The sequence below is a fragment of the Centropristis striata genome, chromosome 7, assembly GCF_030273125.1.
Source record: "Centropristis striata isolate RG_2023a ecotype Rhode Island chromosome 7, C.striata_1.0, whole genome shotgun sequence".
Classification (NCBI taxonomy): domain Eukaryota; kingdom Metazoa; phylum Chordata; class Actinopteri; order Perciformes; family Serranidae; genus Centropristis; species Centropristis striata.
Window position 1 is genome coordinate 12,276,664 of NC_081523.1, and position 14,696 is coordinate 12,291,359.

Sequence of the window (14,696 nt, forward strand, 5' to 3'; positions counted from 1 at the left end):
TAGTGTAATACACTGGTCTTCATTGGGGCTCTTACTTATATACTGCCTACTATATTCCTTCTGCATGTGATTTTTTTCTCTGTGTGTGTGTTGTGTCTTTGAGGACAGAAAGAGAGAGAGATGCACTCATGCAATATGCAAAGACCACACTCTGAGGTGGACATATGGAAAACAATCTGCATGCAGCATTGACATAAATTGGGTTGCACATGGAGTTGACAGGCAGCAAGTAAATAAGTAAATAAGAACTGCAGTGCTGACCGTGCTGTTTAAGAAAGCCGTCACGTTAACACTTTGGAAAACCATTGCTTTTGAACTCTCTGACTTGAGAATGTGCTTCTATGCAGTTTAATTTGGCAACTACTTTAAAACTACGGTACTGCAGGCTCTTATTTCACTACGAGTTCAGCTCTGGAAAAGCTTTAATCTTCCACTGTCTTCCACTGGATTCCAGCCAAATTGTAAATCAATTTGTGAAAAGGCTGTTAGTGCACTGATTCCCCCAGCGACCGTGATTTGTGCTCTATCAATGAAATTGAGCCCGTAAAACATGGTGCAACAAGTGCCGAGCTCTGGGATGGTTGCGTCATCCTGAACAGACCATATATTTCACTGAAAAAGAATAGCGATTTGACGCTTTAGTTTATATGCTTATTCGCTTTCTGGCAAGAGATTTAGATGAGAAGACTGATCACTGGGAGCTTCCCACCATGTCTGCATGCTAAATATGAAGCTAAAGCTAGCAGCCTGTTAGCTTAGCATAGAATAAATACTGGACACAGGACCTGGTTTAGCCCAGTAAGACCATCCTATGTGAGCTCAACAGTTCTATTGGCTTTATGTGATAGTCTGTCCTTTCCCCAGCCGTTCTGCCTAATTTCAAGAAATTAAAATGTACATGGGCCAATCAGAGGCTGCAGCACAGTTGACAAAGCTGTTTGCAAAACGCTAATGGCGGCTCCTGGAGGCTAACAGAGAAATGTAAAGACATTTTCAGCCCTTCAGATTTGAGCCCTTGTGAGCTTTTTTCCCCTCGAGTTGCTGGTTTTTAGTCATAACCAGGGAGTAGCTCATGTTCACAAATATTGATTGCAATTTTCTAGGTCATTGAAATAATATTTTGTAATAATATTTAATGGAATGACACAAGAGTGGTATCAACCCTGTCTTCTAACTCTTTAAAAGGACGAGAATAAGTGAATTTCTTAAAATTTTTATGCTTATTTTCAATTGTGGCTGTCCTGTTTTAGTTCTTTTTCTTATTTTTATTTATTTTATATAACAAGGTCTGTTAGAGCGTTCTATTCATGATCACGTAGTTCACACTTGGAAGCTGTCTCGCTTCTTTGCTCAAGGACAATGGCTGAAGGGCACCTCAGTGGTGGTAATGAGGGAGGGATTTTGTCTTTCCCCAACTAGGATAGACCCGGATAAATCACAGTTAGTGTCTGTTCTTCGGTGTTGTCACATTGGAGACACTGCTGTTCTGTACAACACAGGGAGCAGATTGAACCACAGTGCACAACTTAGAGAGACTCGTGACAACATTACCTTCTCCACAAACACTCAAACAGTGCCTGAAGCGACTGCGCTCGTGTCCGTGCACACACAGTCCTCACGAATGAAAAGAGCTGACACTTTGACTAAGGGAAGAGAAGCTTTATACTAGCATATTCAAAACCCATGAAATACTTCTCTGTGTATTTACAAAAACATAATACAAGAATAAAAAAGAGAAAATGAACACATCACAAATGGAGTCCCACGTACTGCCACAAAACAGAAAACATGATCCAATTTACAAATGCTTCTTCTTGTACTCCCACTTATGGCTTCAATCTAATGCAAAAACAAAAAAAAACAACCCAAAATAAAATATCTCTGTTCAGCTGTGATGGTGAGTCATCAGTCCATCTCTCCCTTTTGCAATAATTCTCTCCAGGTTTTTCTTTAAATAATAATAATATCAAATACACATACAAGACAGAGGAGCTACATTTGTGAACTGTACACTTTGCAGTAAGGAAGGGGAGAGGAGAATGTTAACAGGCATGTCGACCTTTTGTACATGATGATGATACATCCTGGGCAGTGAAAAAAGTTTAAAACATTAAAAACAAGCTTGCTTTTTAGCTTCCTGTACCAACCAACCTTTCACATCACACTGAGATCACAGTTTATCCGGATGGCAAAAGAGTACAAGTGACCTTATACAAGTGACTTTATAAGCTTACAGTTTGCCCCTCATACTGGTCATCCGTCTTTGATTTCTCTCTGTCTTTTTCACATGTTATGGCCACAGAATGGGGATTGTATCAATTTTGCAACTGTGGCTCCAGGAAGAAAAACTGATCAATAAACTAGATAGAGGTTAAAGAACAAAAGCAAACAAAAGGGAGGCCTCAGCGAAAAACAAATCACAATGTGCACGTAGGTATTTAAAAAAAAAACTGTAACCTTTGCCCCGTGCTTGTGCAACCAACATAATGCAAAATACTGGGAAGTCTAATTTTTGGAAGTTTGGATCAATGGATACAGAAAGATGCATTGCTTAATTATGAAAAACCTTTTAATCTCTACTATTGGGTATCAACCTTTGAGCAAGCCTTCTTCCTCATTCTTAAAAGAAGAATCAAACACATTCTTCCTCCACAAATAAAAAGTTAAACACATAAGTACTAAAACCCACCAACGTCAATTGATTACACTCAGGGATTTTGTAATGACTTAGTCTGTACGACCAGTACTACTTAAAGTCTGAAACAAAGCTCTTTTTCTTTCCTCAATAACCATTAGATGTGACTTCAAATTCAAAATGTAGACAAACATTTCAGATTGTGCTGAGCTCACTTTAAAGAGATCTCACATTTCTCACATTTGTGGCTGAGTTTGGGAATAAAAATGAAAAAACAATAACCCATAGTATAAAACAATGTCAGTGGTCTTTAAGATTTAGACAGTCACAAAAGTTGAAAAGACAAACATCTGCACAAGCCTCAAATAAACCTTGCGGTAATATGGTTCTGATGTCTCCCCAATTTCTCTTTCAGTAAAGGATAAATTAATTTGTCAAGAAAAGACACAATATGTTCCATGTGACAGCCCGTTAGATTAAATTGACCATCAATCAAAAAGTGTCTATATCTGTTTAAATCCTTGAAAATTTTAACTTCAGCACAAATAGGATACTGGCTGTTTGTCTTTGGGCATGAACTCTGTGATATGATGCAAAAGGCAGACAGATCTGTCTGTGGACTGGAGTGTGTGCACAGTCTCATACACACTGTATGCAAATATACAAAGAGTTCTCCTCCGGGTTGTTTCAATTTGGTTCCTTTGTACAGTCTCATAGTTGCAGAGGAAGAACTGATGAATGTAGCAGAGTCACCACTTAGAACGGGAGAAGGAACGGGAGAGAAGAGACGAGGACAGAAACAATGGAGGTTTGGGGGAGGAGGGGGAGGAGGAGGACGGAGCCTGGGGCGACTGTCCTGACTCGGCAGGTGGTGGTGGAGAAGTCACTGGCCTAGATGACATCACATCCCGTCTCTCTGCTTTTCACCGATCCACACCAGCTCACTGCACGACTGAACCGAACCTGCTTCAAGAGCCTTCACACGCTCATCGTCATGTTCGGAGAATACTGCAGAGATAATGTGGGGAGAAATAAATGTGTGTGTGCATTTCTCACCGTTACAGTACTCAACTGAATTAGAAAAATCCCTTAAACATAACATGGATTACATAAACTTATTTTGATCAACATTTGACTTTCAAACCACCAACATTTTTATACTGCATATTCATATTTATTCTGCACTGGAATTCTACTTACATTACATTTTATTGTATTTTATTGTATTTTATACTGCTTGAAGTATGCCTAAGTTGTTCTTTTTATTTAATTGTGTTGTCATTGTCTCTATGTGTAATGCTGCTGCTACACTGTAATTTCTCTATCTATCTATCTATCTATCTATCTATCTATCTATCTATCTATCTATCTATCTATCTATCTATCTATCTATCTATCTATCTATCTATCTATCTATCTATCTATCTATCTATCTATCTATCTATCTATCTATCTATCTATCTAAACGTTACAGAAACAGTTCGACATGATGGAAATCATGCTAGATCAAACTAGAGTTCGCAGCCATTACCTTAGCTTAGCACATTTAAAACAGAGTGAATGCTTCACAGTGTAACAAAATCTACTTACAAGTACCTGTCTAATTCATCTTGTTTTTCTGTCTATTTTTTGTTAATTTACCTCAAAGTGACTTCCTGAAGTGTTTATTTTAAGTGGACTTTCCCCCTTTGATGGATCCAGTTTAGCTAATTATGCTAAGATAAATGAACATGAGAGGATTTTTAAATCTGAAAGACATTAAAAAAGTTGCAGATCATAAATATAACAGACTAAACTAATGTTTTATATTTTAATCATAAGACTACACAGCAGAAGTTCAGGAAAGACATGTGGCTTTTACACTAAATTATCTCAGAGTGGCGATTTCAGGGCAAATAAGTGCATTGGCCAAGTTGTCAAACTACTCCAGTCAAAGCATTAACATTTTTTTAAATGTAATTTTAACATTAACTTATAGTACGGAGTTTTTTTTTTTGCACCAGCCACCTTGAATCCTTCTAATCTTAACATGTAGCTGATGAAAACTGTCTTACACTTTCATTCTGAAAAGGGTTAAGGAAGTTTCCTCCCATCTCTCCATCCTCCCTTGGGGTCCCGGGCTGGTTACTCATACTTAGGTTACCAGGAGAGTTCTGTAAAAAAAAAAAAAAAAAAGTATGTAAAACACAGCATATTTGTATATGTATACTGTTACAGCTATGAAAATCACACGTGCATTGCAGTTATTAATCGTTTACCTTGGGGAGACTGTCCATATCACCCGACCCTGAGAGAGGGAACACAAATCAAATTAATGCTCATTATGCTTTAATTATCTGACAAATTAGTGGAAAATATAGACAGAGATTTAGTGTCAGTTAAGCACAAAGTGTACAAGCTACCTAATGATCCATTCATGTGATGGGGCTCCATTCCAGCCATTCCTCCTAATGGGCCGTCTCCACCTGCACCCATAGGGAACTGTACAGAACATACAGAAGGAGATGATACACCTGCAATATAACTAATGAAAACATTTTGAAGGACTATCACATTGACACACAAACACTACAACCATCTTCACTTCAGACAAAGTAAAATAGAGAAATATCTCACATTCGGTCGGCTTCCACCTGGAGGGACTGTGTTTATCATAGTGTACATGTTGTCCCCAGAGTTGGTTGAATCTGACATAACAAACGCAGAAACAAGAATAAAAGAGCATAAGTATATGTCAATCACTCAATCAATCAGACTTTATTTGTATAGCACTTTTTATACAAGCGAGATGCAACATATAGCGCTTTACATAAAAAAGAAAGGAGAAAATAATGATAATAAAAAGATAACAAAACATAGAAACAAACACCCTCCACCCATCCCCAACCCTCCACCCAACCCACCTTCATCCCACCCATCCTATTAAAAACAAAGCACAAACTGAGGAACTGAGGAAGCGCCATCTCAACATGGAGCATATGTAAACCCACACAGGCATATACACACACACACACACACACACACACACACACACACACACACACACACACACACACACACACACACACTGAACTTACCTGCTGGACTTGGCATTATTGGGGTCCCAGGTGGTCCCCCTCCCCCTGGAGGTCCCTGAAATCACAGTTTTGGTCTCCATAAGATTCATTCATAAACTAATGAAATTCAGCCTGAACAGCAGGTGGACAGGGACAGTTTGAACTCAAACATACATACCACATAACTTCCTGGAGATGCAGAAGAGTAAGGGGTCTGCGGAAAAAGAGAAAGAAATCATTTAATAAAAAAAAAAGTTGTTAAACTTTGTCTTATACAACTCTTTCTTTCTTAGAGCACTTACCGAATTGGAGTTTGGAGGATTTGGCCAGGGTCTACCCCCACCGGGTCCCCTGGAACACACACACACACACACACACACACACACACACACACACACACACACACACACACACACACACACACACACACACACACACACACACACACACAATTATACACTTTAGTTTTTGCTTTTGGCAAGCTTCTTTGTTTCCTCATTCATTTCATTTGGGCAGAGTTGGCAACAACAAGCTCTTCTGTTGCCAGAGAGAGGTGATGGGAACAACAAGTTAAAAAAGAGAAAAAAGGGATAAAAAAAGAGGACAAAATAGAGGAAAACTGGCTCATTGCTCCACTTCCAGACCCAAGAAGATACAGTAAAGTTGTAATTAAAAGCTATAGAAAAGAAATGGCCAACTGCATCTACTGTAGTTAAGGTCGTTTGTGTGGGGAGGTCATTGACATTTTGTTTGTTCATTATGTTGATAGCACTCACATGTTCATGCCTGGCATCCCAGGACCAACCAGGGCATTCAGCGGTGGTCTCATCCCACCTCCATAGCCCTAAAAAAGAAGACATCAAACATGCTCAGTTACATCTTCAAGAGAGTAACTATCAGAAACAATGCTTTGTCAATATTCCCACAAATCATCTTGTCCTTTTTGTCCCCTACCTGTGGCCCTAGCGGTACCATTCCTCTAGGGGGAGTCATCCGCTGCATTGGTCCGCCCATATTTGGATGTCCTAATACACAGACAAACAATTAAACTACCATTTACTACCATTTCACTACTATTTAGACAGCCAGTTTTGGTCTTATAGTCTTGATTAAAGCTGGAAGATGTACATTTATATGATAACATGGAGCCTCTCAATGCTTTATCATTGTCTTCTGAATTCTCCCTTGTTCCCACCTTTTTTCTTGGAAACTGCAGTGTTTCAGAACCCCAAGAGGATTTCTGAGATGGTGACGTGTGTGTCTGGTACAATTTCTGCTTCAATTACACAATTTTCTCATTCTATTGTTGAGTTTAACAGTAACAGAACAACCTGAGTGTTTTCACCAATGCATAATTTATGCATTGTCTAAAGGAGTGAGTAGTTTGTGCAAATGAAGGTGTGCTTAGGGATAAGAGATCTTATTAATAATAGCAATAAATTCCATGAAAACATTGAATTTCAAACTAAATAATCCATCAAAAACATTTGTCAGTGTAGCCACAGAATGATAAAGCTTATGCCTCTTGACATAGAACTAATAAACAATTACAAACACATACATTTGCCATACTATTGCATTGACATATTCTGTCATTAACAAAGGAGTAAATGTATCTTATTCCTTACATCTTATCAGAAACAGAAAAAGTATAAAACTTGCAATATATTTTGTTTGTGTTTGTGCAGATTGTGTGTCTGTGCTTACCTTGCTGTCTTGTGGGGTCCATTCCACTGGGTAACATAGGCTGGCTTCCTGGGACTCCAAGTCCCTACAAAGGGAAGAGGATCCGTTTGTACATTTGAACTGAGCATGTTCAATGACGACCACAAAACTGTGCTGCACATGGTCAGTAAGTCAGCATTGGTGCAGACTGAGGAGTTTTATAGCCGACTTCCACTCCCTGTTAATTGGTTTGGGATGGCAATTAATATGATGGACCCTCCGTGTGAACATGCAAACAGAGTGGAACAGGATGGAAACGGTGTAGTGCCCACAGTCTGTCTACAAACCACCGTACTGTCTGCTGCCTGCAGGTGTCACTGTGGCTCTTACCTGATTGGGTAATCTGAGAGGTGGTCTGGGTCCTCCAGGGTATCGAGGTGACATAAACGGCTGAAATAAAACCAGCATAAATGTACGTTGAATCACTCTTGATTGTAAATGTTGTGCATACACTATATGTAGGAAATGTTTTCACTATCTCCATACTTTATCGATTCATTAAATTAAAAGAAATATGTTGCTATAAAAATATACTGTCCTGGGTTTCAAAGTCACAATACGAATAAAAGTATTTTTTATAACCCCATTCACAGAAACCAAAGTGGTATACAAACTGTTTGGAGCACCACTATGGGTAGTTTTTTTTTTCACTCTTCCAAAACAGGAAACCAACCACAACAACTGACTATATATCTTACAACAGGTTCCATGACAGCAGACTCGGGAAGCCGACCGCATTTTCATTGGGTTGGATTTATGGAAAAAGAATGAGAGAATAAAAGATGAGGTTGGTTAATAATGATGTCAGTGTATGTGTTAACTGCGTGCTGTTTGGCAGCCTGTGCGAGAAGCTCTTTTGCAGCTGTGAGTGGGTTTTCACTTGTCCTCACCACAGACAGTAGCAATGCTGTTGCTATGTCTGCTGAACTGATGCCACTGTGGTCAGACGAGTCTGTCTGCAGCGTTGGAGAAGCAATACAATAAGTTGCCACTAGAGAGCAATGGTCCACTTGTTTTGATCGGGGCTTTTCAGTCCATCAAAGGAAAACAGCTATTTTAAGCTGACTGAAGTACTATAATCATTTACAATCTTGTTTTCTAAAAATGCATTTAAATATGAGCAAGTAACTGAACACAGGAAGCTGCAAAATTAATAAAATGAATTAATGAATGAAGCCAGATGTCTGTTTATATCTTTATGTACATGGCTGTGCATCGTCTGTGATCTGCATTTGTTTTGCTCATAAAATTCAGTTGATCACAAAACTCAGCTGTGCATTCTATGATATTCTCTGATCTAGTCCATATGCGCATAATTTTATGAAACCTGAAGGAAGAACTGGCAATTTGGTAATTGTTGCGTTTCTTTAACCGATGGGTCTTGACAAGACCTTGTCTTCAAAGAACAATTGATCTTCAGAAGGAGATGGAAAAGGATGTTTGGAGTTTTTTGAAAGCGGAGCTGAGAAATGCCTATGAAGGATATTGATCTGCATGTCAGATGCAAGAGTCTCAGTTTGACTGATAATGACAGTTAATCAATGTGCAGCTGGCAGAGTACTTCTGATGGAGAACAGAGATGATCTGGGGCAAAACTACATGTGTGACTTTTTGTTTGGGAGACGTTTATTTCCCCTGTCAGTCTTTTTGCTCCGTTTTGAGAAACACACAGTGGTGCCCCCACACACAGATCTATAGAAAAACATACTGTACATAAAGGGACAGTTTTTATTTATGAAATGGGAGCTGTATGTATGAGGTTCTTATCTATAATCAGTGTATTACCTACAGTAGCTATCGGTCAGAAGGTTCCTAGTTTGGAGCAGCAGGCAAGAGTAGGGACATGGGAGCAATGCTAACTACCACTAAGAAGGGGGCAGTTGCTGTTTACTGCTGCCTTGGTTGATTAGACTAGCAATTAGTGTGTTCTGCGAGGTAAAATTACTGTTTTTGTCAAAGCAGTCTGTTGGCTTTGACAATAGCATGGAGAACGGCTTCACTTCCCACCACATCAACTTAAACAGTGCTGTCTGACATTGAGGTAAATAGTAAAAATAATATAAATATAGAGTATACTTAAACTGATATTCATTTTCATATTGTTTTTTAGGTGGGCCTTTTTTAGGCAGCTAAAATACATGAAGCTGCTGCCCCCGTGCAAGTAGCACATTGCTGTGCTTAGCTTAGCTTCCGTGTCTGTGCTCCTGCCTGCTTCTCCAAACTTGGGGCTGTCAGACTGCAATCTACTGTAATTCATACACTGATTATGGACAAGTATCTCACACAAAACACTTCAATACATCTGAACTATCCCTTTAACACCTATGAATTATTTAAGGAACAGACTCCTGAATTAAAATACTCACTTATTGAGAAAATATTGAATGGTAATATTCAATACTGTACCTTCAACTGGCTGAAAGAGCAAATTATTTATCTTTTCTTTCACACTCTTTCTGTATGTGAATACTCTGCGTGTCTGTGTGTGTGTGTGTATGCACATATACCTGAAAGAATCCTGGAGGGACCGGGCCCACTGGCATGCCCTCTCCTGGGGGGAGGTTCCCGAGCACGGGGCTGGGAGCTGCTGCAGCACTCTGAAAGATGCAAACAAACAAAGAAACTGAGTAAAAATCCCAACTCCCCTTAAGTCTGCATATACACAACACATTTTTGGTCAGTAGTGGTGGAAAATAACAGTCAAGTAATGTACTTATGCACAAATTTGAGGTATTTTACCATGACCATGTATAAACAGTGCATTTTTATTTCATGCTACTTTATAGTTTAGAGTTATATATTGTACATTTTACTCTGCTACACTTACTTGGCAGTACTTTTACTTTGTAGATTAAAGTTATATATGTTGATGACTTTAAAAAGTATGATGCACTGCTCACAATTAAACTAACTAACCAACTAACTACAACACAGAATATAAAAAAGTTAAAAATCAGCTCCAAAAATGGTCCTAAAGTTACCATTTGATAATGCCTCATTTGCATATTTAAACATATTGTTACCTAGTTCTGTTTTGTAACCCCCTTCACCTGTTCTGTCTCCACTTGTTGTTAAAATAGCTATTTTTACTTCAGTAAAGGATCTAAAACATTCTCTTCTACTGTTGCAGACAATACAGCACGTCTTCTAATCATGCCACCAATGAAACAATACAAGGGTCTTCCCCCACCTCTCACTTGCCGTCTCTCCCTCAGTGGGATATTTCCTGTTTCTGCAGATACCCTGCCATGCTGGCTCAGGTTTATTTTTATACTTTGTGTTTTTTGTTGTGCTTGTCCCAGACGGGCGGCGCTGGCACATTTCAGCACAGCCTCTGTCTGCTTCCTGTGGCATTGTACTACTAACTAACCCAAAGTTACCACCCAGCACCGGCCTCTTCCTCATCACATCTGCAGAGCAGACAACATGCAGTGTGGGAGAGTATACATCCATATATATGATAATGTGTGAACAGTGAGCACATAAAGCCAGCATGCCTCTGTCTGTGTGTATTTTTTTTTTTCTCCACTATCTGCCCACTCTCTGTCCTATTTCTCTGATCTTCCCTCTCGCTTTCTCTCCCTCTCTGAAGGCATCGGCTGGGTGTAAAGAGCTCCAGTGAAATTCACCCACAGTCTCTGAAGTTTCCGCCAGCTGACTTTTTAGGTCAGACAGGAACAAGGTTTAATCAGAGCTGAGATAAAAGCGGACTGACGACACTCCTGTATCCTCCACTGCTCCACCCCACCACCCTCGCTATTCCCTCGTCCGCCCTCATTCTCCTTCATATCTCCCAATCGTTACTGTTCGGCAACAGGGAACAGGATGTCGTGCAGCTTTTTGATTCTATATTCTGCTGCAAACAGAGCTTGTATTTGTCTCAGCAGATGAATGTACAGATGGACACAGATGGATACTGTATCTCTTTGCTTCAGCGATGGGAGACTGGATTTGTTTTTTGTTTTTTTGTGGGTGTGTGTTTGTCTGAGTGAACAACACCATGCATCAAGTGTGCGTTGTGATTTTGTGAGAGTTTTTCCCCTTTCTCTCCCTATTCCTTCTCGCACCCTGGATTACCCAGAATGCCTTTACTCCCTGGCAGCCTGAAGGTCTGCTGAGTTTGCCTTCATGCACAAAGAGAGGGAGAGCGAGAGAGAAGGAGAGCGAGAGAGAGAGAGAGGAGAAAAGAGGACAAAGCAGAGATTACGAGTGTGCGTGTATTTTGCAGTGAGTGTGCAAGTGCACATAATGTTTGTTTGTGTGGAAAAGGGAGAACTGGGGGAGGGGGAAAATCTACCTGACCTGCTGACAAAGCAGCATTTTCCAAATACAGCAACAAGAAAAAAAAAAAAACACACGGCAGGATATATCTGCCCTGAAACCAGCACCACCCTCCACCTACGGAAAACAGAACAACACCGGCAACAACACTAACTCCACTTGTGCTGTCAGTCTCTCTTGATTATGACAAATCAGATTGACTCAAATGACATTAGAAAATCAGAATGAATCACACTGAGAAGAATTCACAAAGCCTCTTAAGAAAAGAGGCTGTGAATCTTTTTTTTCTAGTTGGCTTAAGACACCACAAAGTTGGATGATGATCTACATATAGTGACACTTGCATAACATTTTTGCAGCAGCATCTATACTAGGCATTTGGTGAAATACACATGTTTCCTTTATTGCCAAGACTCAAATGACAAGATTGATACCACATCATGTCTGTATTGTACAATATGTATCTACTACCAGCAGTTTATTTATTTATTATTTATTAGGATCCCCATTAGCCATCACTCCGTTGTGGGAATAATGGCTATTCTTCCTGGGGTCCTCAAACAGGACACAATTTAAATACATAGTAAAAGCATATAGAGTAACAATTACAATCTAGAATCTCTGGCAGTTGTAAGAAAGAAACTACAATATCAAATTCAATAATTTACCTAATTTTAAAGTGGAACACCGATTACAATTCAAACATGAATTGCTTATGAAACAGAAAAACAAACAAAGCAAAAAAAAACAACAACCAAGAAGTCAGACCCTATACATTTACCTTTCTAAAGTCATCTTTTTTCAGTTTAAAAAAAAAAAAACTACTTCTGCTCTCCAGTAATAAGAGCTCAGATAAGCAGTTAGGTTTACCAACTGTATATATATTCTTTAAAAACAAAATAAGACTGCATGTCAGTCTGTCTTTTACCAGTAGCCACGATAGTCTATCATGCATTTGTAACACATTCACCCTTATGAAGCACTGAAGTGCAAGGCGAGCTGCTCTATTTTGAGTTAACTGGAGTTTAGACATTTCTTTTTGAGATGCACCAGACCAGACTGTCGAACATAGTCCAGATGTGAAAGGACTAGAGACTGAGTTACAATTATTAGAGATGACTTTTCTAAGAGACTAGCACTTTTTTTAATGATGGAAATACCCCTACTCATCCTCGACCAACATTTGGTTTTAGAACCATTTAATTTAATTTTGTTTTCATTAACCCATCCTGAGACCAACATGATTTCCTTTTTAAGTGTATTATTTACGTGTTCTGAGCTTGAGTCTGATGCAAACGTGGTGGTGTCATCAGCATAAATCAGAGAAATCCAAATAATATGTTTGAGGTAATTTACAAACATTATTGCTGTTACATAGCTGTCCATCAGGGAGCAGTGTCAAATGTATTCTTTAACTGACTGAAGTACAGAACAGTGACGACATATCGAGGTTTGTTGATATTAAAAAAATATTTCAAGTATTGTGAAAAATGTTTTTTCCTGTTATGTGTTCATGTAAAAATGAGAAGCCCACCTCTAAAATATTTGTATGGGCCCTAAAACAATGCAGTACCTGTTGGGAAAAATAAAAATCCCCGCACAAGCTGAACTACACACTTACACATAAGGCCTGAAAGGTAGTGTTATACTGTACTTAGTGTTGCACTGAGTAAAGGATCTATAAAGTCGGTTCAATTGGACTGATGGGCATTGATAACAATATGAGCGCTCATTCTAAAATGTATGTGCCAAACAGTCGATAAAACTAAAGGATTTTTTGAGCTATCTTCACAGATTGGGAAGAGTTGGTGTTGATTTTTTCTTTTTGAGCTCTCTCAGCTGACTTGTGAATGGTGATAGGGAATTATTAAAGCAACATTTAATGTTTATTCCATTGGTAAAAACCTGCTGTTACTGTCGATAACAGTTAGATTAAACATGCTGATGTGCTAAGACCTTTACTGTACCTCCTTCATTCCAACACTAAGCCGCTCACGGCTGTTGATAATTGTATGAGATTGCAGGGCATCACCTGATGTAATGTGACCACATCAGTGTGGTGCAATTAGCTCGAGTTAGCTACAACAGCGTAGTGACCGGGAAGTTCATGTTTACTGTCATTATTGCACTACTGTAAATCACTCTGAGTTAGACTCAATTAATTCCTCTTAGTTCTGTTTAAATACTGATTCACAGCCAAACTCAACATATTCCAGCACTTAACCTTTGTTAACATCAAACGCACACACACATTGTTACATATGGTTAGTGAGTCCATCATTTACACTTCTCACACATCAGTGTTTACACTCTTCTGACAAGGCTAAGTGAGAGGGACAATGAAATACTGAGCTGGTGGCTTTACACATTAACACATTGTATTATAGTGGGCATTATTGTGTGTCAATAATATCTTGTGTAGAGAGTCTTTGTATATTTTTGAATGAGCTCAAACAGAAGTCAAGTACTGCTGATAATATTCTTTGCACTTGACCTAATGGAGTTGATTGCTGATTCAATTTGAGAACGAATTGTAAGACCCTTTATTAGAGCCAGATTATCTCACAAACTGGAAAATGAGAGCTAATATCCGTATTACTTATAAATGTGAAATGTGTAATTTTCTGTCGCTACGGGTCTCTTAATCAAAACAATAGCAAAAGACAGAGCAATGCAGCCATTGCAGTAAGTGTTTCCCAGTAAGAATTCCTACGTTTTTACCAGAAGCAAAATTATCTGCAGAGTTCCAAAAAAAAACAAACAGACGAGGTGAATAAAACCATGTACAACACTTTACCCTTAAAAATCTGTATTTATCCGACGCTTTTCAATCTCCTGCGAACATTTGCTCAGTTTGTTTCTCTGAAAACATAAGATCCACACGTCCGATGAGTGGTTCATATTGTTAAAATATATATGGTTAAAAACACCAAAGATCTAAAAAGTGTATCATGAAAATGTGGCCAAAACTGGATGCAAAGTGGCAAAAACTTTTGGCT

At 38.9% G+C, this 14,696-nt stretch overlaps 1 protein-coding gene across 2 annotated transcripts in view; it reads right to left on the reverse strand.

Annotated features, from left to right (window-relative positions):
* Nucleotides 1–1,644: 1,644 nt before the first annotated feature.
* LOC131974309 (single-stranded DNA-binding protein 2) overlaps nt 1,645–14,696 on the reverse strand; it is a 63,653-nt gene continuing 50,601 nt past the window's right edge. For both annotated transcript variants that reach the window (XM_059336568.1, XM_059336567.1), the window contains exons 5-17: nt 9,924–10,013; nt 7,747–7,806; nt 7,399–7,462; nt 6,646–6,716; nt 6,468–6,535; nt 5,994–6,042; nt 5,870–5,905; nt 5,713–5,767; nt 5,252–5,322; nt 5,038–5,116; nt 4,894–4,922; nt 4,690–4,788; nt 1,645–3,643 (exon numbers count right to left, since the gene is read on the reverse strand). In XM_059336568.1, coding sequence (XP_059192551.1) covers nt 3,614–3,643; nt 4,690–4,788; nt 4,894–4,922; nt 5,038–5,116; nt 5,252–5,322; nt 5,713–5,767; nt 5,870–5,905; nt 5,994–6,042; nt 6,468–6,535; nt 6,646–6,716; nt 7,399–7,462; nt 7,747–7,806; nt 9,924–10,013 — 801 coding nt within the window. In that variant the 3' untranslated portion in view covers nt 1,645–3,613. The remainder of the gene's footprint in view (nt 3,644–4,689; nt 4,789–4,893; nt 4,923–5,037; nt 5,117–5,251; nt 5,323–5,712; nt 5,768–5,869; nt 5,906–5,993; nt 6,043–6,467; nt 6,536–6,645; nt 6,717–7,398; nt 7,463–7,746; nt 7,807–9,923; nt 10,014–14,696) is intronic.